The sequence below is a fragment of the Protomyctophum bolini genome (assembly GCF_963924005.1).
Source record: "Protomyctophum bolini genome assembly, chromosome: 3".
NCBI lineage: Eukaryota > Metazoa > Chordata > Actinopteri > Myctophiformes > Myctophidae > Protomyctophum > Protomyctophum bolini.
The window spans coordinates 30,623,300-30,646,944 of record NC_137864.1 but is presented as its reverse complement, the minus strand read 5'-3'; the positions used below and the strand labels follow the sequence as shown (position 1 = coordinate 30,646,944).

General features: G+C 40.8%; 3 protein-coding genes across 6 annotated transcripts; 2 read left to right on the top strand and 1 right to left on the bottom strand.

Annotated features, from left to right (window-relative positions):
- Nucleotides 1–1,769: 1,769 nt before the first annotated feature.
- Nucleotides 1,770–7,657, bottom strand: tk1 (thymidine kinase 1, soluble). The gene is made up of 7 exons (XM_080759521.1): nucleotides 7,475–7,657; nucleotides 7,285–7,316; nucleotides 5,786–5,899; nucleotides 5,563–5,656; nucleotides 5,373–5,462; nucleotides 3,330–3,449; nucleotides 1,770–2,585 (listed from the first exon to the last, which is right to left on the bottom strand). Exons 1-7 carry the CDS (start codon nucleotides 7,547–7,549, stop codon nucleotides 2,400–2,402), a joined length of 711 nt encoding a protein of 236 aa, XP_080615647.1. The 5' UTR covers nucleotides 7,550–7,657; the 3' UTR covers nucleotides 1,770–2,399.
- A 278-nt stretch (nucleotides 7,658–7,935) lies between these two features.
- On the top strand, nucleotides 7,936–13,933 carry afmid (arylformamidase). The gene is made up of 11 exons (XM_080759292.1): nucleotides 7,936–8,063; nucleotides 8,716–8,806; nucleotides 9,498–9,602; nucleotides 10,358–10,406; nucleotides 10,520–10,605; nucleotides 10,699–10,771; nucleotides 10,953–11,050; nucleotides 11,752–11,830; nucleotides 12,182–12,317; nucleotides 12,917–13,021; nucleotides 13,313–13,933. The coding sequence occupies exons 1-11, from the start codon at nucleotides 8,052–8,054 to the stop codon at nucleotides 13,340–13,342; spliced, it is 864 nt and encodes a 287-aa protein (XP_080615418.1). The 5' UTR covers nucleotides 7,936–8,051; the 3' UTR covers nucleotides 13,343–13,933.
- A 747-nt stretch (nucleotides 13,934–14,680) lies between these two features.
- cant1b (calcium activated nucleotidase 1b) lies at nucleotides 14,681–23,632 on the top strand. 4 transcript variants are annotated; one of them, XR_013963670.1, is made up of 6 exons: nucleotides 14,683–15,164; nucleotides 18,301–18,888; nucleotides 19,523–19,663; nucleotides 19,876–20,079; nucleotides 20,478–22,237; nucleotides 22,368–23,632. XR_013963670.1 is itself a non-coding variant. In XM_080758272.1 (5 exons), exons 2-5 carry the CDS (start codon nucleotides 18,378–18,380, stop codon nucleotides 20,846–20,848), a joined length of 1,227 nt encoding a protein of 408 aa, XP_080614398.1. In that variant the 5' UTR covers nucleotides 14,681–15,164; nucleotides 18,324–18,377; the 3' UTR covers nucleotides 20,849–23,632. The 4 variants fall into 4 exon arrangements, 2 of the variants coding, with proteins under 2 accessions (XP_080614398.1, XP_080614397.1); XR_013963671.1 differs by having other exon boundaries at nucleotides 20,478–22,799; nucleotides 22,876–23,632; XM_080758272.1 differs by having other exon boundaries at nucleotides 14,681–15,164; nucleotides 18,324–18,888; nucleotides 20,478–23,632.
- Nucleotides 23,633–23,645: the final 13 nt, after the last annotated feature.

The window sequence follows — 23,645 nt, the reverse complement described above, 5'->3', positions numbered from 1 at the left end:
ATTTGTTTAAAAACTGATCATTTTAGAATCACAGGTGTATGCAGTAGCCTGACCATTATACACTGGATAAGGATGCCGGCCGAGTCTTGTCGATTTTTGTTTAATCTCGATTTTGCCTGTTGTATTTATGAATTTTTAACTTGCATTTATTTAATTCAGGCTCTCGCTGCAGATCTGAGTGTTGTAGATATGAATCAGACAGGATTTGTACAGTGAATGTTTTAATTTAAAAGGGTGATATCTGCATAGATTTGAACATGTTTGACTCAAAATGAGTGGAATTGCACTTATTGTGTTCTCTACATGCACACAAATCTGTTTCATCAAGTGCATACGGTACCATTACAGTGCTTTGATGGAAAGTTGTGATGTTATATCATTTTGTGAGTTGCCATTCCATGTCATTGATTGTGAATAGCACAATAACACCCATTTTAACAGCCCTGTCCTTGAGTCATGGAATAAAAGTATACACAGAATAGTCTTAGTCTTATTGACTAGAAAAAGTCCCCCTCGAGTCGGGGCACAGGTCTACTCTCCACCAGGGCAGGTCAGGTTGTGGCCTCCTGGTGGCGCTATAATAAGCCAATGTGAAAAGCGTGCCATTTCTTCTTATGCCTTGGATGGCAATTGGATGATTTGAGGCATTTTGTTCCCTGTTGGTGGAGCTATAACAGGTGAAAAGGGTGGGATATATTCCTCAGCCTGGTAGGAAGTAGGAACGTCTGTGAAAGATGTCATGTAAATTGCACGCTGCGTTCATGATTTGAGGCTTTTTGTTCAAAACGGGCCAATCCTGTAAACTTTGAAAGCCAATGTTAGCCAATCAGGATGGAATATGAAATATCAGACAGATCTGTCTTGAGCACATGATTATAGAGATACTGTGTAACGATTTGCAGGATTTTTGGACAAAATATGGCCGAGTAATATAAAAAAAAGTTTTACAAAAGTCGGCCTCCTGGTGGCGCTATAACAGGCCGTTCTGGAAGATTTGGGGCAGAGGTTCTATCTAGGGAGTGTGTGCAAAGTTTGGCATCGACTGGGTTAATGGTGCTCTTGATATTAATGTGCCAACTTGAAACCCAATAACATACCCATTACCTGCTGCCAAACTTTTGCTTAAACATAGAAACCAAGTTTCAGCACTGCTGCTTATCCTACGGTACATAGCACAAGGGCTACATGTGTAGGCCTACATAGCCCCAATATGTTCCCTCAGTCCCTACGCTCATTCTGTATAGCTCGGAGCTACAGAATGAGCGTAGGGACTGAGGGAACATATTGGGGCTACATGTGTACATAGCTACAGAAGTGGTATATGGTAAATATTAAAGTTATGTGTTTAGGCCCAATTTATGCTTCATCACATTGAAATGTTGCTCACAACCAGGCTTTAAAATTAGCTGTAGAACTGGTCTGTAATTAAACAGACCATCATGGTCCTCCAATGTGACTGGCTGCATTGAGTGACGCAAACAGTGACATTGTGTACAAGGATGAATGAAGCATACATTACAAACATGATATTCTTATACTGCTTTGGATGAAGGTTCACACACACACACACACACCAGGGTTAGCTGCTGCAGATGCTGGGCATTACACATTAAACCATAATACAATACACACACTAAATGTGGCATATTTGGGTTCTGTACAGTATTCAAAAATGTAATTTTTTTGATGCTGCTATATAAATATTTGAAGTTTTTCAGAAACCTTAGGTCAGGATTTAGAGGCGTTTTTAGAATCGGGCTTAGGCCTAACTCATACAAACTCATAAAATTATCTTTATTTACAGGTCATATAATTACATAGATTTCCTCCCAGAAAGTAAACAGAACATTAAAGGAATCACATTTTAAGAACAAAATAAAATTGCTGTTGCCGATAAAACACAATCTGATGGATATCACTATATTTGTCTCTGTGGCTGCAATTGGGTGGTAGTACAGTACAAGTTTCACCATATAGATTGTCATTACATTTTAATCATAGGTAAACAAGTTTCATAAAACCAGGATTACAATTATACCCATAGCTTAGAGAGGTCTAGTAGTAATGGCTGCCAATTCCAACTGCAGCCAAAACCTGTCAAGTCAAATGCTAAATGGTGACATAAACAACACACGTACGTCTCTCTACATTTAGTGTACATTTTACACTGCCTTGTTCTTTTCCTTTGTGTGGTTAAACTGTCTAGGTATAGAATGTTTCTATATCAGAATGGCTTCTACCGACAGTCATTTTCTATTGTAAGAATTCCCCATAGCTCCATAGCTTGTGTTAAGTAACCACAATACATTACACACAATACATTACATAAATGTCTACTGTATATACACTAGTTGATTGGACCAATTGGCCAAATCAAATCTTTGACTGCATCAATCCGTTCAGAGCTGTAGGGTGGAGAAGAGCCTCCTGGGAACACCAGAGTCCAGCTGTTTTGCTGTTGTGAGTGCTTGTGGTGGAGTCTCCTCCTTCATGGGGGAACAGTTCTCTTTGTTGAAAGTCATCAGCCCTCCGTAACACTTCCGACATACTGCCTGGTACTTATCTGCTCCACCGATCACCTCTACCTATAGACGGTAATAAAACCATGTTGAAATTTTAAAATGTTCACACACACAGGTGTGTTTATTCAAATCAATAGTCTTCAGTTCATTTCGTATTATTTTAAAAGTAGGCTTTTAGTAGGCAGTTGAATTTCAATTGACTTCTATGGGCTGGCCTGCAGTACATCGTTCTAACGGACCAGAAGTGGGGCCGCTGTTTCATTTGGGGGCGTGAAATTTGTAGTCCCTGTGTGTCTCTATGGAAGCCCTCGCCCCTAGTACATCCCCCTTCACATTCAATAGATCATGTGATCTTTTGTGGCCAGATGTAAGTTCCTGGAGTCTAGTAGAACTATAGTAAATATAAATAAATCACCGTAAAATTTTCATCTCACAAAACTCCTTAGCATGGCCCTATTGGGTCCCTAAACCCTTACCTTAAGTTGTACCATACAGAAACAATCTATATCAGTCACCGTTGTATGTTTTCCATTTGCAGAATGTTTATAAACTCACCTGCACATTGCCTGACACAAATTATGAAATATTAAAATTAGCTAAATAAAAGCTAAACAAAAAGCTCATAATACTCATATCGAGTCCATATACTAGTTTGTCCGTCATATTACATGAAACCTGTTCCAATTGACCTGATTTTAACAACACACACTAAAGTACTACAGAACTTTAGTTCATTATCACGCCCTCTTTGCCTCCTCCATCATCTCATGATTCACCCCACTCCTTCTCAACCTTCACTCCACTCACCTCCTGCTCAGCTCCCAGTCTCTTTGTGTAGGAAGCCTCTTTGAAACACTGCATACAGACAGCATTAAGCTTCACCACGCTCTCAGCCAGAGGAACCAGGCTCAGTATATTGCCAAACGGCTGAGGAAGGACAAAAATAATAAGGTTAGGATACATGCAAGCTAGGTGCCATAATTACATTTCACAAGTAGTTTCAGTTTTTTTGCATGCCTGACATGATAAGAATCCGGGGCAATTGAAACAAGCTCTCATGGCATTTTGCGTCAGCATTATTGTATAACTGTACCTCTGTACTTTTTGCAAATTAAAGTATCCATCAGTCCCCCTATCCTTTGGCACTGGTAATGGATTATGATAGTTAGGGCTACTAAACCACAAGCCTAAGATGTATCATTTGTACTACTAAGAGGCTGCAAACTGGATGTATGATTGTTAGTAACACCATCTATACACGCTCATTGACACTCGTTAAAGTGCAAGACCACTTTGGTAGAGGTTTGGGTTGTGTAGTTACCTTGCCATGATGTAACTCTAAATGTAGACAAGAAATAAAAAATAATTGCTCCAGTGATTAGAAATTGATAATTCAAAATATGCTCGCCATTGACTTACATTGTATGCTGAAACGCTCTCGAAAATGCTCTCAAAGTCACTCTTTTAGTGCCATAAACAAACACAAATAATGTTGATTCAGACAATATAGAACATCACAAAAACTCATACAGTTTTTCATTTATTTATAAAATCCAGTACGGATTTTCTTCCTAATAAAAATGGCAACATCAATGGGAAGTTAACTTTTATTTTTCCAGTACCAAAACAGTACAGTTTTGGCGATGTTCCATATTGTGTTTGTTCACGTACTAAAAGAGTGACTTTGAGCTGTTTTAGCGTACAATGTAAGCCAATGAGGAGCATATTTTGAATTATCAGTTTCTAATCACTGGAGCAATTATTTTTTATTTCTTGCCATCCACATTTGGAGTTACATCAAAAGGGGAAATATCACCCAAAACTAAATAAATCAGTATGGGCAAAATTTATATTTTAAACATCAGTATCGGCCAAGAATTTCCATATCTGTGCATCCCTACCCTAATATAATGCTATGAACTAGAAGAGTGTTGTCATGACAAAATGGGAATGCCCTCAACTTTCGAGACCATCTTTCAGATCAAATGTCTGATGATGATATGACGTGTTGGCAAAAACACACTGGCATTTTGAGATAACACTCTTTAAACTAAAGCATAGCATTGAATCTGCACTCTTTTTACTGGCCCTTTGTGGGCCAAGTTAGAAAAAAGGCAAGCATTCATGTTGCCAATAAGGAGTAATGGCTGTATGTTCTGTAATGTGAGGAGTAAACACTTTTCAGGCTCTAATGGGTAACCTGATGTACAAATGTATCTGAATGATTCCCAGAATGCCATATTCATGCTGCTGTGTTGTGCGATACCAGTCATTCCAGTTGAGACATCGGCACAGCTGCATTTTGTAATGTTTTTCTTTTGTTTCTGTTCACTGTTGTATGTGTTTTTATTTTATTTATTTGGAGTCCAAATAAAAAGTTGTTCATTGACCAAGTAGATCTCCTAACAAAAGTACTGTACTGTACATGGACCTCCAGTCACCATTAAACCCATCACCTCTGACATGTCATGCTGTGTCAAGAGACTTTTAGTTTAAAGTCTTTAATTTCCTGTATAGTGTGAGTGAGCAGAGGTTACTAAACAATACACAAGTCCAGAGCACAACTCCCTATTACTGATACTGCACAGCACACAATAGGTCCTAAAATAATAGACAATGAAATGGCTGTTCATCCAACTATGGTTTTTGTTTAGTGACATTACGTACTGCCCCCACAGTCACCTATCCTTCTCCGAACAGTGTTTACTTCCCATACGCAGCGTCTTGTTTTTAGCTATACCCACAGTGGCACTCTGTCTGCTCAAACAGTAGCCGTTTGTGAATCTGAATAGTGAATAGATAACAAGTAGACTATCACATTTTTGCCTCTCATTGACAACACACCCCTACCTTTCTTTGGAAGGTTGCATCCAAGGCAGCTACAATGATGGTCTTTCCCATGTTGGCCATCTCTTCACAGAACTCCACTGTGTCAGGGAACTATAAATATAACATTAGATGGATATTGTTCAGTGAATAAATGTTTAGTAGGTCTGTACATGTATTTCTATGGATTAACCAATGACAAAGTTATACTCACAAATTGGCCTTCATCAATTCCAATGACGCAGGATTTCAACGCCAGAGAGCGCAAATCTCCCAGGCAGTTAGCAGGTACTGCTTCAATTGTGTTTCTGAACCAAAAGAGCTCATTTAAATACATTTTTTTAACACACACACATTCTTCAAAATAAAATTGAGAAAAACAAGAAAATCACATTTTAAACCTAAAATGAAAAAAGTCCCGGCCGGGACCCACTTACTTGTCATGTGTGGCCATGCCTTTCTCAGAATAGCGTGTGTCTTTGGCATACTTTATCACAAGGCAGTTATATTGAGCAACTTGGAATCGACGCACTCTCCTCATCAGTTCAGTGCTATAAAATAAAAATACATGAGTTTATCAACATAGCTAACTGATAATAACAGGATGTGTGATAGGAACTCCAGCCAGATTGTGATGATAATAAAACTCAACTCTGGGAGGAATCTAGCCCTATAGAATGTCTGATCTTGCATACATTTCATGTAGCTCTGGTCCATGAAACACATTAGAGCTATGGACCAGAGCTAGATTTCATGTACAGTATTCCAATTAATTGTAGACTATGTAAGATCAGACATTCTAGGGCTAGGAGGAAGCTAGCCCCGCAAGCAGAACCCGAATGTAGTAAAGTTTCTGACACTTTTATGACTTTACTAGCATTGGGTCCTGCTTCAAGTGGGGCTGTCGCCAGTTACGCACAAACAAATACAATGTAAACAAGCCATGAGACGGACTTCTGCGCGCTTCTACCATGGTTATTCATGTATTGACTTACGAATGTGCGAACTATAAGTACCTTACATACCATACCGACACATCTCCTGTGTCGCGGAAGCCGTTAAGTATTTTTAATCCATGATTGATTAAAAATGTCGCTTCTTCCTACCTTGTTTATTGACACCTCATTGTACCGCCTATCTGGCTAGCTAGTGGTGCTACAGCTATGACGGAGCAGATCAAAGGCAGGGACGTTGCCCGCAAAGCCAACCGCACATCGGGAGGCGGTACAATAAACGGTAAATAAACAAGAAGAAATCAAAGCGACATTTTTAATCAAACATGGATTAAAAATACTTAACGGCTTCCGCGACACAGGAGATTTTATCAGAGGTATGTAAGGTACTTATAGTTCGCACATCCGTAATCAAACACAATACAAAGCGCGGTAATAGCGAGCAGATCGAAGAAAGGTTGAGTTTTTTATATCCGCGTTCCAACAATCGCATTGGAAAATCTTAGCTTGACCAGGAACCCTACGGGTCAGCCCGGTTCGGTTCGGATTGGGCTGACCCAGGGGGTTCCGAGAGGGGCTAGGAGGAAGCAAGCCTCGTTTTCTGGGACAGTTTTAGCAAGCTAAATTGATAGTAAAAACAGTAAACACACTTGGCTAATATCTAAGCAGTAGAAGGATATGGATCAGATCTAGCTAATATCGAACTCTGTAAGTGTAAGTGAACGCCGCATAGGTTAGAGTAGTACTGCTTCATTGTGTTTCTGAACCAAAATAGCTCAGTGAAGCGGCGACTACAGTGAAGCAGACTGCTTCAATCATATTTGGCGCGATATCTGCTACTGTAAACTAAAGACCATAGCTAGATCTGCGCTTTGTCTGATATTGGTTGCACATTACAAACAGTTAAGATTAAGAAACGTAACAGATACTGTAGTTATGCTGCAGCTTACATCGGTAATGAGATAAAGAAACAAATAACACACCTTTTCCCAGAAAACATCGGTCCAAAGATAACCTGCAAAATAGGTCAATAAAATTGTATGTTTTTGTTTAGCCATTGTTGTAACTTATTATTCAAGCGTACCGTATCACATAGCATGGTTATTATTAACACATATGTTTGCCGCCGCGAGACAATGAATCATTGTCCACATCAACTTTAAGTTTACAAACCTGAATTTGTCCTCTGGCTTTCTGTGGGGAATTCGGTAGAATTCTTGGGACACCCAAACACGGCAAACAGTCCATATTAGATAGAACAGTTTAATAAAACTCGATCAAAAAATAAATAAAACAAGCTAATAATGATAAAACAACTAACTGTACTTAACACAACTGAAAATCCGCGCCGAAGCTCGCAACTGGACATTTATACAGGAAATAGTTTTGTCCAATCGACACGGAGCCACGTGACAATCACAACCAATGAGGTGGTACTCTGATCAACAACCAATCAGAACATACTCGAGTTAGGCGCGGGACACAAGTGGGCCGAGAGCATTACTCTATGGCCGAGTGGCTTAAAAAAGCAGCAGCTGGAATGGGGTCAAAGTAGCAGATGGAATGTGCTGACATTGGCTAGCCGCTAGTGGCTACTGATTCACACACATGCCAATGTTCTAAAGTTCAGCCTCAGTCAGTCAGTGTGTGTGCCATTGCCATGTTGTGGACATTCTGTCTCTGCTGCACGTCGGACTCGTCCAGCTAAAACAGTAGTGAGGAAAAGTAAAACATTACAGCTTTGGAAGACATGGAGAAAGATGTAAGTACACATGTGTCCTTATATTGGAAGAAATCTTCACATGTATGTAATATAGAACGACGCGGACTTCGGCGTCGCATTTATGCAAGAGATTGATTGATTGAAATAATATGTATTAACAGTTTGCAGAATTACAGTACATTTCCAGCACAACTCAATACAAAGACTGTTAACTAGTCTGTGAGTGGACGACCCAATAAAGCATTACACTTGTTTACAAGAGGGTCCACCTTGTTCAATTCATAAAAAATCACTCGGAATCAAAATAATTGGCATGAACTCTACTCTAGAGTCAACAGGGTAAATGGTCACGTGCTAGTACAGCATAAGATTACCGGTATATTACTTATTTACTTCCTGACCTCAAACCAAGGAAGGATTACACAAAATATATTGAACAGGAACTCTTGCAAGTTGCAAATTGCAATCAGTTTTGTGGAGCTGTAATTCTATGATTTGAACGCCAGAGAGCGCTGTTCACCACAGCACTGTTTGACACAGATCTGTGACAGCAGCTGCAGCGGCTCGCCTACACATGGTATTTATTTGCCTTGAAGTTGTTTGGATTATTTGGCATTTGACTGTTGGAATTCAGTTCAGTGAAATACATGGGTAAAAGAAGGACTCTCTGCCTCTCGTCCCCGTCGGACAGGAGCTCGAGAGGCAATACTCCCCAAGTCAGTGGTCACACAGAATGTCTGCAGACGACGTGATCAAAGCGCACGTCGCGGCGCTCAAAGAAGGTTGGTCTTACAATAATTTCATTCATTATTACAGATATTTAATTTGAACTGGCAGTGGCCGGCAGGAGTCTAGCGTTACTGCCTATTGCTGCTGAGATATGTCAGGTTGTGTAGCCTACGGACTGGTTAGACTTGTTGTCAGTGTATCCCATTCTGCTGCTACTGACGCACTTTTAATAGAAGGGATGAAGTGCTTGTTATTGGGTTGCAATTGTAGTTGTAGTGTTGGTTGTAAATAGACCAATAAAAGTGTCAGTTAAAATAAGTGTTAATTAAATTGCTTTATAATCTGATAGCATATTAGCAAACAGAGTGGTGTTCAGAACTGGACAGTGGACAGTAACTGTCTGTCTTTTGTAAACAGAATCAACAGATTACAGAACGCATATTTAGGTCGGCCTCAAGAACACCAATTATATTTAACCAGGAGATAACTCATACAGGATGAACAAGTGGAATTTTACGTGATGATGATGACACAAAGAAGTGAGCAGACAAAATTGGAACATAACATTGAAGATGATAAATGGATAGTTGGATACTCTCTGAATAAGATATACATAGAGGCAGAGAACCCAGCATAGAGCTTTCACTATTTAAGAAAAGTCAATCACCTGTAGTCTGTATGTCATTGTGTCTAAATGTCAGTATGATCGTTTTTGTGTGTTTGTTTGTTTGTAACATTATTCAGGTACTGAGCGCGCTCGTGGCCTGGCCCAGACCTTGTTGAATGTACCCTATGGAGACAGAGAAGGAGAGAAACTGGATGTTTACATACCCAGTACCAATTCTCTGGGTGAGTTAAATCATCCCTTTATTGTACATAATTATGGTTGTTTGTGCACATCGCACTTCAGATGTACACTGCCTGCCACATGGTTTCTGTAAACATACTCGTACTCATACTTTTGTTTCGAAAGAGAGGCAAGTAGGGGGTTGCCTTCAATATGGTGCTTCTGGAGTAGCCTAAGATTTAGACTCTTGTAGATGTACAGTATTTATCGTTTCTGACACGAGAGTCTAAGCGAATTTACCCCTTGGTCCTTCGTCCAAAACCCCCTGCCCTTGAATGGCTCTGAACATGTACAAATGCTAAATTTAAGGTGCTTACACTGTTGCCCCACTTGTCCTTGACCTTGCGCATAGCGTTTAAAACCTGAATGGATCTTTCATCCATCTAATCTAGATTAGACTGTCGTAGATTGAAAATGTCAGAATCGATAAATACATCTACGAGAGTCTAAATCTTAGGCTACTCCTGGAGAAGTTTTAAGGTTCAGTGCCTTGCTCAATGAAACTTTGTTTCCACATATATCATGGATGTCTATGTACTACGTCTCACTTAGTTCCAACAATGCTTTGTGTAGACTCTATTCCATTCAGTATAATAACAATGCATGAAAGATGTTTTATCCCTTAAGTGATACTGAATTATTTCCCTTTTCTGTTCTGTTCTGTTTTGCTTTGTTCCATTCTTTTATCTTATTTTCTGTGTGTGTTGTTGTCCTCTGTTCTATCATGTCCTAACTAACTGGTATCCCTTTGTTTTAGACATGCCCCTGGTTATCTACATACATGGCGGCTACTGGCAGTTCCTCAGGTAATAATCTTTATTATGAAAGGGATGCACAGTATTCACCAAGGTATTGCCGCTTATGCATCAGAGAGTTGCTTCAAATGAAAATCTCACTGACTGTCTCCCTCCACATACAGTAAGGAGGAATCTGGCTTTATGGCAGTCCCACTGGTCCAAAAAGGTGTGGTGGTTGTTGCTGTTGGATATGATATCGCTCCCAAAGGTAAAGGGTTGCTTTTTTGTGCCATAATAACTGCAGTCTAGTAGAAATACTGACATACTGAAATACCTTTTCTGTTCATCACTTACTTCTCAGGCAATATGGACCTGATGGTGTCCCAGGTGCGTAAGAGTGTGGTGTCTGTCATTCAGCAGTACAGTCACATCAGGTACTGCACATTGCTTGTTCTTCCTAGCTTCACTGGCAACTCTTTTCAAGATAATCTTTATGTGATGTGTTTATCTTGGCTGCTACAACAACTGATTCATCAGCCCTTCTTTTCCTCTTACCTGCTGTATGAGTGGTGAAAATATTTTCTTCTTCTGAGATCCAACAAATCTCTTCCTCAGTGGCCTATACCTGTGTGGTCACTCTGCTGGTGCTCACCTGGCTGCCATGGTCCTGTCCACTGATTGGTCACAATACAACATCACCCCTCAGATCAAAGGTGAGGCCTGGTGAGAGGAGAGGGCAGGAATGAGTGAGCAGGAAGGTTCCACTGCTTCCCTTCCCTCACATCTTGTTTTAGTTATCTTTCTGTCACTCACTCACTCACTCACTCACCTACCATTACAACAGTCATTAAGACATGTGAATCCTGTCCTTCAAAACTGCTCTCAAAGGGCACCTACAGATGGCTGCAATTCGAAACTGGCCTCTGTAAAAGCTGAATTTTTATCTGGATTGTACTATGTTTTTGTATGGACGTGGTGTTGGGTGCCTGCACATATGCACACATGGCATCAACGCATGGTGTTGTGTGCAGGCGCCCTACACTCTGTCTTTCGTTTTCTTTTATCCCCCTGTTCCCCTCACTGTATATATTTTTTTTATATTTTTATATATGATGAATTCCTGTTCTGTTCTTTAACTACATAGAAGTGTCTATTTGTTTGTCTCTAAATGTTTTGATGAATTGAACAATGTGGACCCTGTTGTAAACAAGTGTAAGGCTTAATTGGGTCGTCCACTCACAGTTAACAGTCTTTGTATTGAGTTTGTGCTTGAAATGTACTGTAATTCTGCAAACTGTTAATAAAGATTTCAATCAATTCAATCAATCAAAACTCACTCACTCACAAAAATGAACATCCCAAATGCCTCAACCCTAACATCCACAGGTTTCCCGTCTACCCTTACACCCTTCAGGTGCCTTCCTGGTCAGTGGTATCTACGACCTCCTACCTATTCTCTCCACCTATGTCAACGAGCCTCTCAAGATGACAGAGTATGTACATGTTGTAGTACACTACATGTTGTAGTACACTACATGTTGTAGACTTGTAGTACACACACACTACTCTCAGTTTCTGTCTGATGCCTGATTTATTATTTAAGTACCGGTATAACTCGGGCTTTGTTTTTATTTCTACAAGCTCACCACACATCACACTGCAACGTTACAAAGTTACATTTTGTGTGAATGTAGCACAGTATATGTGTAGGTCTTTGTCTGTGTGTCTGTTTTGGTGTAAATATTTGTGTTCGTGTAAGAACATGCCTATGTCCTTGTCTTGTTCAAAACGTGTGTCCATTGTATACTCTATATCTCAGTGTTTGTTTCCTATGTTCTTTACAGGGAAGTAGCAGTGCAGAATAGCCCCAGTAAACTGGTCCCTCAGCTCAAACTTTCTTCCTCCAGCTGTCACATTGTGGTTGCCATGGCAAAGAACGACTCCCCAGAGTTCCGCAAGCAATCCGAAGATTACTACAAAGTTAGTGTTCCATAGACCCTTGAATAGAGCACCAGAACTGTCTGTCTACCAGTTAATGACATGGGCCAGGTTTCCCAAAGAGATTTTGGGTCGTTCGTAGCTTGCACAGGTGTGCAGCGCATGCGCACATGCCCAGATACGCCACACGTAACAGGTAACCTGTTTCCTGAAATACTTTGTTGTCATGATGAGTAATGATATAGCTAGATGATGGAAAAAGGGGCATATGTGCATATGCAAAGGGCATATTTGCAGTCACAGTTAGGCCTACTAATAGTCCTACAACAGCACCTTATAAGGAAGTTGCGTGGAACAATTGGTTAAGTCTGTCATCGATTGCTAGGGCTCTCCGACCAGTTACGTGTGTGCTTACGCTACATCGTGGTGTGTTTTGAGAGAGGCGCTTACGCGCGCCTTTCAGAAGCACCTGCAATGTAAGGGACATGTCGTTGAAAACAGCATGTAATAACTATGTGTGTGCACGTTCTCATTGGGAAACCCGGCCATCTACCTGACTGATAACAGTGACAACACAGAAGTATGTTTTTCATTATGCCCCTTCAACCATTTTCTTATCTTCGCTTCCCTGACCTTTAAAGGCGTTGGCAGCTTCGGGAGTAAATGTGACCATGGAGGATGTGCCCAACACAGACCACTTCAATATCATAGAACAACTGGTGGATGGGGACTATCACTTAACAATGGTATTTGCAACACACACCAAGCCCACTTAATTAGACAGGGAATACAGTCTAGTGTAATCATGATGTTTTCTTGTTTGTTTTTTATATTACGGTAATATTATTACCGTATTATTATTATTAAAAGAAAAGTTGTGCAAATATCTGTTACTATTTCAGCAATTTTATAGCACATGGCATTAATCAGTGTTTGCGTTTTTCTTTCTGCTTTCCTACCTTTTCTCTGCTATTCCCTCCATAATGTTCTTCTTTCCAACCCCCCCTATCTTCTTTGCTTCTTAACTTCATTCCTAGCTCCTGTTGAAAATGATGGGGAAAGGCTGAGAAGATACATTTTCTGCCTCCATTTTGTATCAACTTCTAGACAGAACTGCCTGAATAGGAGACGTTACTGAGAAAAGAAAATCAGTGTTATAGTAAATACCACTGTATAGCCTATATCAAGGTAAAAAAAAAACGTTTGGTTCAGTAACTGCACTGATTCATTTTATTGGCATAGTAAGCATGTAAATGTAACAACAATTTACTTTGTTTTTGTATTATTGTATGTAATCTTTTGTAAATGAATACTGAGAAGTTAGGATAATATGACCTCATATGAAGCCTAATGTCTACTTGTCAAGTCAACCTGTTGAGTATGTAGAGAGTGCTTTGTATTGCAAATATCACAATACAGCACATCACACAAACTGTCATCTACACTTGGCTAACATCTGTTAAAAACAAAAAAATCAAATATACATAACATCTCATTTGTAGGGAAAAACATTATAAAGTTGCACTTTGTGGTGTTACTTGCAGTGAGTCCACAATCAATCATCTTAAAATAACTGGTGTTACATGATTGTTGTGTTCACTGTACTGTAGGATCATGAAATTTAAAAACATAAAACATAAATAAATGTCTATTTTTAAGACAGTCTAATGATGTTTGATCAAATATAATGTGTATATTGGTGAGATTTAAGTTTCGCAATAAGCCTGTTTATGTGGGTAACAAATGAAATCGCTGTTCCCCTCCCAAAAGATGGGCTCTTGTGCAACTGTCTCACAGACATTAAGCATATGGGGTAATGGTTTCTCGTGACATTGCTGAAAAGATTAGGAAATGTGTTATCATTGTGAACAGATGGACAAACAACACCTCATTGCAGCCTGGAGCAAGTGGACATTAGACAGTGCAATTAGTGCATTTTCCAAGTGGCGTCAGGCACAGTGGTGGAAGTGATTTCACTCAACTGTACTTTAGTACAATGTTTAGATACTACATTTATCATTTCCTACTTTTGATACTTCATAATAGTTCCACAACTCCACTACATCTCAGCAGCAAATATTGTGTTTTTTTTAGCCCACAATTATTTGACAGTTTAGTTAGGCCTACTAGTTACTTTGCAGATGCATAGACTTAATAGAGAAAAGCATTAATTAAAGGATAGCACAAAGTAATTCATAGCCCCACCCTTTAGCAGCTGCATCATTAAAGTGATGAAAAGTGAACACATTCATGTAATTATTACTAAGATGAGGAAAACTTTCCACCACTGTTTTTGCAATAGCCTACAGTAGCTTGCTGGTTTAAATCAATTATCTCATGATCGAGTTAAACATGGAATGGCATTTAATAGATTATGTTGATGAATCTGATGGATGGAGTCCGCACACCACAGGTACAAAAATACTTTCTTTATTGAGAAAGCTGACAACGTTTCGACCTAAATTTGATCTTCATCAGGTGTGCGTGTGTAGGGGTGGGAATATATCAGTGCTATGTCATCATGTGAGCAGATGGGGGCAGTGGCAGTGCGTTACATCGTATCTCAATATTAAACATTCACTGTCTGAGCTACAGTACAGTATGTACAGTATGGTTAGGTAACATAAGATATGATCACAGTTCGGCCGCTGTTGGATTGGAAGCGTCTGCATCAGGAAGTGCTGGCTGACTGTAGTGAGTAGTGACTGACTCCTGGGACCTGGACGGACCGCTGTGTGCAACAAGCGATGGAGCGGCGATAGGGACGGAGCCACGGAGGAGCACGGTAGCACCACCGCACAAAAGTCCCTTCCTCTCCGAACGACGGTCCGACCGACTCCGGCGCAGCGGGAGGCCAACGACACTGGAGACCCATCAGTGTACTCCCCGGTAAGTACTTTCTGGCTCAGGCTACTCATAATCGGGTAGGTACCGTACAGAACTTTTGAGACACAGTTGGTTCGACAACGTGAAAGAGCCAGTTAGCTGAAGTTGTTAGCTAGTGGCATTAGCCAGAATAGCTAGTGTAACTAACGTAGAAGTTGTAACCTAACGGTATTATTACTTTGTCTAGTGCTTTTACTACGGGAACGCTTAAAGTTAATGACGTGCTTCGTGGTAAACTGCTATGCTTTCCTGAGGTATACTAACTCTATTACACACTTGGACACTTGAGGGGTTCGTAGTAGTAGCTGTCGAAGTTGACCAGCCGGCTGGCCACTGGCCAGTGTGTCTTCGTGGCTGTGGTTCACACACACACACACACACACACTAGATTATGTTGATGAATCTGATGGATGGAGTCCGCACACCACAGGTGACCTGACCACACACGACTTCACTATCATTAGGGCATTTATAGGCATGGTCACACCATCACCATGTTATAACTAATGCATAAGAGAATAGTTTATTGCTGTATTAGGGGGATGTCACTGGACAGGAGCTTTAACTACGAACACATATTTTTTCTAAAGCAATAATCTGGGGGGTGCAGTTGCAGGAAGTATTATAAGGATCTGTCTTCAGGTTATAATTATATACATACTGTATAGGCATGAAACACAATGCAAACATGGCCAATATGCAGAAAGATAAACACACATTAGTAGTGAGGAGAGACAGAAAGTAAAACTGGCAGATAAAAATAAGTCAGAGGTACAGACTACAGTTGACAGTTTCAGGACATTGTGACAGTGTCATGTTTGTTATGGGTTTGCGTGGGAAGGGAAGCAGCATACTAGGCTACTGGTGTCAGAATGCTCATGGGGGCAAAAATTGTGAATATGTTTCAGTGTGCATGTGCAATGCATGTGTTTGCTGCTGTGTGCAGCTCCATTGCAGTATACAGGTGATTCTGGACAATCACTACGACTTGTTGATGACAGGTGTCCTCCACGGGTCTGTTGGTTGCCGTTGACAACACTGATTGATTATATAATTGGAACCAGTGACGTAGACTCCGTGGTGGCGGCGGGGCTCGAGCCCCCATGAGGAATTAGACCTGAATATATCATTACTCTATGGAGTATATATATTCGCCTCGGTCCGCCCCGTTTGTACCACGCCAGGTCGCCCCGAAAGTCATCGCGCCACTATAACCATCCGAGTCTGAACGCACCTTAACACCTCTTTTGTCCTGGCCCAGGGGCAGGGAGGTGCTGATCTGTACACATGCAGATCAGGCATTCAAATGCTAATCTGGTGGCTTGTTTTCACCTGCCAGGTATAGGGTATGCATAGTACTGTATGAAACTTTTTTATATAAGCGGGGGGAGGGGGCGGGCACCCATGACTATTATAAAAACATTTCGTCTCTGATCGGAACTATGGGACAGGTCACAGCTTGTCCTTGGTGTGCCTGCAGCAGGTATAGCTGGTTACTATACTGTTGTACCCCCACCTACAATGTGTTTATTATTCCTCGGCTTGCTTTAGCTGTTTCCAGAGCCTGTTGTTACTGGAAAAAGCATTATGATATTAATTGTTGTGTGTCTAGAGTATTATTTCTCTGCCACTGATGGTTTAAGGATAGGGAAGGGATAATTATGTACACCACAATACCCTGTTAAGGAGACTACTGTGGTATTCTTTCTTTCTTATAATGTACCGTTTTCAACTCCAGCAAGTTGTTTAAATGGAATGTTAATGTTTCAATAATTGCATAGAAGTTATATAACTGCTGTTACTGCCAATGATTAACGTGTAAATTAATGCAAAACTATGCCAACTATATTCTAATAGTATATACAAAGAAAGACACATGGATATTGTTTTTGTGTTTATTTTTCTTCTTCCGCCAAAAATAGCAGTTCTGGCTGAACCGTGCAGTCTGTTTTCGCGAAACGCGGTAATCTGGTAGAGGGCCAAGCCAAACAGTGATTATGCGAAGCCCATGACGATTGGCCAAATGGTGGCGCTATAGCACTTAATTGAAAATGCAAACTTTTAACATGCATAGCTCATGAACCGTTTGACCATTGGCAATGACACTTTGATACACATGTGTCTCCTCATGCCGAACAACTTTTGTGTTCTGACTTTTGACCTCTGACCTTTAGATCACCCGCCATTTTGAATTATATGATAAACAGTTAAAATGTATCTCCTCTCAGGATCTTTGATCAAAATGCATGAAAACTTCTACACATGTACTTTGGAGTTTGGACCTATACAGACAAAAAAAAATCATAGTACATTTTTCTTAACCCATTTAGCGCTAGCATTTATTGAACAAAGATAAGTTTGTACGTGAAAACACACTGTAGTAATGGATAAAGACATCCCCAAAACCAGGACACAGTTGTTACTGAAAATACTGAATGATGTTACTGTTTACAATGAAACAAATGACTGTGTCAAGATAGCTCAGTTGGTTGAGCTCTCGCCTTCAGACCACAAGGATTTGTGTTCAAATCCGGGTACAGACAACATAGCCTGTGAGTCTTATGTGTGCATATTGTTCTTATTGCTTATTGTCTTCTTTCTTGGTACTGCCTTATCGCTGCTTGGAGCTATATTTTTATTTGAACTTCACATGTGAAATAATGTGTCATTTGCTTCAGAGCAGAGCACTGTATCATACACTGAAGTTTCCTCAGGCCAGAGGATGTAGGAGGTGCCTACTGGCTAGTTAGTATGCCTATTCACACGCTCCCCACAAACAATACACAATGGCCTGCAATGAATAAACAATGAACAATAAGAACGTGGCCTATTTTTCCAAGATCTCCAATCTCTCTTTCCCTTCCCACTTGGCTAAATTTGTGTCATTCTTTATAAATTAGTTTTTCGTAAGCAACCGCAATTTCTTAATTCAAAATGACTGATTTGAGCTACTGAGTCTCTCCTTACCGCTCTCCATCACTCTCTCCCTCTCTCTCTCTCTCTCTCTCCCTCTCTCTCTCTCACACACTCTACATCCTTTGGTTTCTCTTTCTCTCCCCCCTCCTCCCCTCTCTCTCTCTCTCTCTCTCTCTCTCTCTCTCTCTCTCTCTCTCTCTCTCTCTCTCTCCTTCCATTTCAGCTGTCTGTCCCTCTCCCCTCCAGACAGAGCTGATGGTGATGATGATAGCGGTGCTTCTATGATCTCATTTCGTCTTGATGGTGCGAGGCCTCCACCAGGTCCTCCTGGCTGCTTTGACCTCCGACCCTCGCTTCCACCTCAGATGGCGGGCCATCACTGTGGTAGCGCTGCTGGCCGTCGCCCTCCTGTTGCTCGTGCACGGCCCGTCGGACGATGGCGATGACAGCATCATCAGTACAGGTTCCAATAGCAACAGGCTCCAAGGCTCACAGCGTGGAGTTAGTGAGGAGGACATCCTCACCAGTCAACAAAGTCTTGCCGTTTCTGATGGAACATTTCGCGAAGTGGCGAAACGTCAACGTTATAATGGCACATACCCGCTCAGCCCGCCGGAGAGGACAGAGCGTGGTGTCCGGTTCCGAATTGCCGTGATCGCGGACCTAGATACGGCCTCACGCTCCGTTGCCAAGGAAGCCACCTGGTTCAGCTATATGAGGAAAGGTCACCTGACTGTGTCAGACAGGCTGGATGTGGAGTGGGATGCTGAGATGGTGACCGTGGAGGGACACCTGGCTGAAAAGGGACGAGGTACAGTTTTGGGGTACTCATATCAGTAACACAGTAAACTAGTGCCATTACAAGTGCCATTATAAGTTAAATGTTATTGCTTCTCATGTGAAAATAAGTTCAACTTCATCATTGTTAGTACAGGGATACAGTAGTATAGTTCCTTATCCTATATCTTTGTCATTTAGTAAGGTTTAATTGGCTTACTTAAGCCTGTCCCATATGAATAGTAAATAATATAATAAAACCCAGCCCGAACCAGCCACGGTGAAATTGCACTTCCGTGTTTGTGAAAGCCACTCCATCAAACACTAGTATACGAACAGACTTTTGGTTCTTTTAGTCGTTTATGTACAGATTTGCAATTTCGTTCATATACTAGATTAGACTGGGTCCTCAAACATTTTAATTTCAAGGACCTCCAGTTTGATCCTTGAAAGCTGATTAGGCCAACAGTCCTCCATAACTCTGAGAGTTTACAATTGGAACCAATGGACCCTTAAGCGTCCATTCAGTTTCTACCAAACTAATAACAGACTGCCTCCTTGTCCTCTAGCTATAAAGTTATGCACACCTGTCTGCTCTGTCTCTCCCTGTCTTGTGTTTATACCTTATTGGCCAATATATAACCCATATGTCTCACTGTCTGTCCCAGGTATGGAGTTGTCAGAGCTGGTGGTGTTTAATGGGCACCTATATAGTGTAGACGACCGTACAGGAGTGGTGTACAGAATAGAGGGACAGCAGGCCATTCCCTGGGTTATCCTGCCTGATGGAGATGGATCAGTCTCCAAAGGTCAGTTTGAACTTGAACCTCTTAGCTTTTTCTCTAAATTGTAAAAACAGCTAATACCAGATATTGCTGGAAAGCCACCATGAAAATGTATTCTAACTTATTATAGCCATACTGGTTATGTGAGGTAGCCTAGAAATAATCTGTCTCATAACCAACATGTCATAACACTGAACGCTGCGCCCCCCCCCTGACCCACAACCTGACACTGGTAGGATTCAAGGCAGAGTGGTTGGCAGTGAAGGACGAACACCTCTATGTGGGTGGACTAGGGAAGGAGTGGACCACCACTTCCGGAGAGGTCCTCAATAACAACCCTGAGTGGGTCAAGGTCGTCGGTTCCCATGGAGACGTGGAGCACGAGAACTGGGTGTGGCGCTACAATGCCCTGCGGAGTGCGGCGGGAATACATTCCCCAGGTACTGATTTAGCTGCTAGTGTGAACACAGCATCAAGCCTTATTCAAACATCAAAAAAATAGCAAATCTACTATCGTGCAAAGTGTCTATCATGGGAGTGTTTCTCTCATGATATGATTTAATAAACTTCTAACTTAGAAATACTCGAGTGTTTCAGACTGTATGCCTCAACACTTGATTCCTCTGGAATTCCTCCGTAGTTTTTACAATCACCTGTGTCTTTGTACAACTTGACCAAGCTGTCTGAATATCACCAATTATCACCATCACCATACCCTTAATTACAATATTTGGATACAACATATCATTTCTGTATCAAGTTCTCCAGTTTATATCCAGTACAATCTCATAATAAAATCCAATGCCTCTTCCAATGTCTCTTTCTCCTCTCTCCCCAGGTTACCTCATTCACGAGTCAGCAGCATGGAACAATCATCTTCAGCGCTGGTTCTTCCTGCCACGTCGTGCAAGTCACCAGCGCTATGAGGAGACAGCCGATGAGCGTCGAGCTACCAACCTGCTCCTCTCTTGTCCCGGTGACTTCAGCCCCATCGACGTAAGGCATGTCGGACCCCTAAACCCGACTCACGGCTTCTCCTCATTCAAATTTGTCCCGGGCACAGGTGACAATATCATTGTGGCGCTCAAGTCAGAGGAAGATGCTGGGAAAATCGCCACTTACATCCTGGCCTTCACGTTGGATGGCCATGTGCTGTTGCCTGAGACTAAAATAGGAGATGTCAAGTATGAAGGTTTGGAGTTCATCTAGATTCTAGAATCAGCAAACTTGAGCATGATTGAACAGCGGACCATATGGGTTTTCAAATTGCTCTGCAATTGACCAAAAAGCAGCTCGGGATTGACCAGTTGATCTTAAAGACATGGTTGTCTACCCCTGATGTAGAAATTAGTGCTGTAAGCAGAGCCAGCTATATTAGTTATGTTTCCATCCAATTGTCATTCAAAATCTTCTAAAGCAGCCTTTTAATTTGTAAAAAAACAAACAAAAGTGAATTAGCTAAAGGCTACCTTATTTGGGCATACAGTACCTTCAGCCAACATCGTAATCCCTTCAACATAATTTCCTATTTAATATGTCACACATATCTAATAACAGTGACAAGCATTATTGTCACACCGACTCTCTACCCTCTCTTGGTTATCTCTCCTCTAAACTATAGCAGAAATGCCTTAAAGCTACGATCATCTGTTGTCTGTTGTGTCCCACTCCCAACAGAAAGGAAATTGTTAGTGTCCGAATACAGCCAAGATGTCAGAATTATGACCCTTTGCTTCTACTAAGCAACTAACTTTATTTTACACTGGGGTTGAAACCTTTCAGAGGATGAGTTGGGATGCCACTTCCAACCACTGCAGATGTGGAAGTTATATTGTATTAAAACATAAAACTACACTGTAACTAAGGGTCACTTGGACGTGGACCAATACTGGTTGACAAGTGGTACTGCCAGTGCCTGAAGGTCAAGATTCAATTTCAATTATTACGGTAAAATGTTAAGATGGATGCATTGCAGCAACAATTAACAATCTTTAAAGAAGAGAGGAAGGACTTAGTGAGGAGAGGAAAAGAGTTAGATGAATGAGAGGAGAATTAGGAGACAGTCACACTTAACATACAGTTCTACGCTACAAAGCCAAAGAATAAGCGCATCTGTTCTGCCAAAGTATTAGTAGAGAGAGTAGACGTACATTTCTTATCGTTGAATAACATTTAGTTTTATTATTATTTAATATTATTTTGGTCTGTGAAACCTTTATGACACAAAGAAAAACTTGCTGTTTGTCTTTGAAGAGCAGAACTGTCTGCAAACTATCTGCACTTGGCAAAGTTGGCATAAAGTTTGGTATCATCTACCCTGCCCCAGCCTGTGTGATTTCTGGGCTGGTCGAAAACAGGCGGTGGATCCTATTGGTTCACCGATCTCCCCGGTAGAAAACAGCGGAGAACACTGATGTCACCAAATTTGGAGCGGCGCACTGTTATTGGTTCGCGAAATACAAGTTTACTCCCACTTCCTATGCCAGATTTTCCAATGGGTTTCCCCAGGCTTTTCTTTTTGAGACAAATGCGAACAAACATAAAAGCCTGAGTACCGAGGTGAGGTATCATCTAGCCTGGGCAGCATTCCTGTTCAGGGTTTATGATCCAGTCGGAAGCGGATGATATCGCTATGTCATGTTGTAGTATTGTTTTGTAGTCAACAGGCGAAGTTCCAGATGATGGTTCCTGCCTGATGACTACAAAACAATACTACAACATGACCTAGCGATATCATCCGCTCCAGACCCTTTCACACGGCAGTTTTGTAACACAGACCAGGCTTTCCTCCGAGGTGGAAAGCCTGGTGACACGAGGTTACGTATCATCTTCTAGCCTGAAACAAAAGTGCTGGTCAGAGACTCAGGGGGAGTTAAAGAAAAACCAGCAACATCCAGAGCATTTGGGTATATAAGCAGGAATTATCTAAAACTACATTCATTTTTATTTATTTTTAACTTATTTTATGGTTTTATTATATGTGCCTTGAACATCATGTGTGTACTCTACATTGAGGTAAAAAGTACACATGCGTTGGTAACAATTCTATACATGTTATGATACTGTTGAAGATGCTCTCTACAGTGACAATGACTACTTCAGTTTTACAAATGGAACACAACTGCACCTTGTATCTACTGTATCACTGTCATATGTGACAGTGATAGACATTACGCTTGGGTATTTTAGTTTTACATTCACTAATTATGCAGGAATATTCTTCTCATTTACACTAGATGTAAAATAATGTGGCAGCTATGTCAGTCATCGTTTGGTAAGGTTTGTTTTGGAAGGTGGCAGTAATGCTTTCTAGCCTGGTCCCCAGGCTAAAGGCGCATTTCATCCTATAATATATGTGAATCTTGTCCGAGCCTTACTGTATGTGTAACTGATTCTCTGACACAGATTTCACTACATTCTGCAGATTACTAGATTATTTGGTTGTAATACATTTCATTCATAAAGGCTGTCAATGTACTGTAACAAGTTTATTCATAATTTGAAATGTACATGTTCCCAGCAGTATTGGTCCATGAGGCTTTAGCCATGTTCAGTTCTCATGTTTTCAGTTTTCACTTCGCTTTATTGAACATAAGGAATGGGTAACCATCTAATGACATTACTTGAAGGTCAAATTCAGTCATTGGCAAATTAATGCATGCAAAACTGCTTAGATTTGCAGTTTGTGTGAGATTATTATATACATCTAAAGTTTTCAGTGAAATGAACAAATTATGACTGCTTAATTAATTCATCGATTGTTTTAATCCTTAAAGGGTCATGGTGTTGATGTGCATTTCAGTTAATTGTTGATTGTTATACTCTTTATTTTAAATATTGTTCCTATATTGTATTTTTGATAGTGATAGTAAGTATACAATATAGCAACAATGTTGAAAATTGTGTCCCTCTAAGGTCAGAAAACTTGGTCAACATCCTACAAGTTACTCAAATGTATTGCGCACAGATATTAAAATGTGTTTTATTGGTCTTTCTTGTGTCTTAA

What these genes read in the sequence shown, in the direction of transcription:
- tk1 (XM_080759521.1), bottom strand. Translation starts at nt 7,549, where the DNA reads ATGGACTGTTTGCCGTGTTTGGGTGTCCCAAGAATTCTACCGAATTCC. An exon ending in GGCATGGCCACACATGACAA is followed by an intron (nt 5,657 to 5,785) that starts GTAAGTGGGTCC and finishes CTTTTGGTTCAG; the next exon opens with AAACACAATTGAAGCAGTAC. An exon ending in GAATTGATGAAGGCCAATTT is followed by an intron (nt 5,463 to 5,562) that starts GTGAGTATAACT and finishes TTATATTTATAG; the next exon opens with TTCCCTGACACAGTGGAGTT.
- cant1b (XM_080758272.1), top strand. Translation starts at nt 18,378, where the DNA reads ATGGTGCGAGGCCTCCACCAGGTCCTCCTGGCTGCTTTGACCTCCGAC. An exon ending in CCTGGCTGAAAAGGGACGAG is followed by an intron (nt 18,889 to 19,522) that starts GTACAGTTTTGG and finishes TGTCTGTCCCAG; the next exon opens with GTATGGAGTTGTCAGAGCTG. An exon ending in GGCGGGAATACATTCCCCAG is followed by an intron (nt 20,080 to 20,477) that starts GTACTGATTTAG and finishes CTCTCTCCCCAG; the next exon opens with GTTACCTCATTCACGAGTCA.
- afmid (XM_080759292.1), top strand. An exon ending in GGCTACTGGCAGTTCCTCAG is followed by an intron (nt 10,407 to 10,519) that starts GTAATAATCTTT and finishes CTCCACATACAG; the next exon opens with TAAGGAGGAATCTGGCTTTA. An exon ending in CATCACCCCTCAGATCAAAG is followed by an intron (nt 11,051 to 11,751) that starts GTGAGGCCTGGT and finishes TACACCCTTCAG; the next exon opens with GTGCCTTCCTGGTCAGTGGT.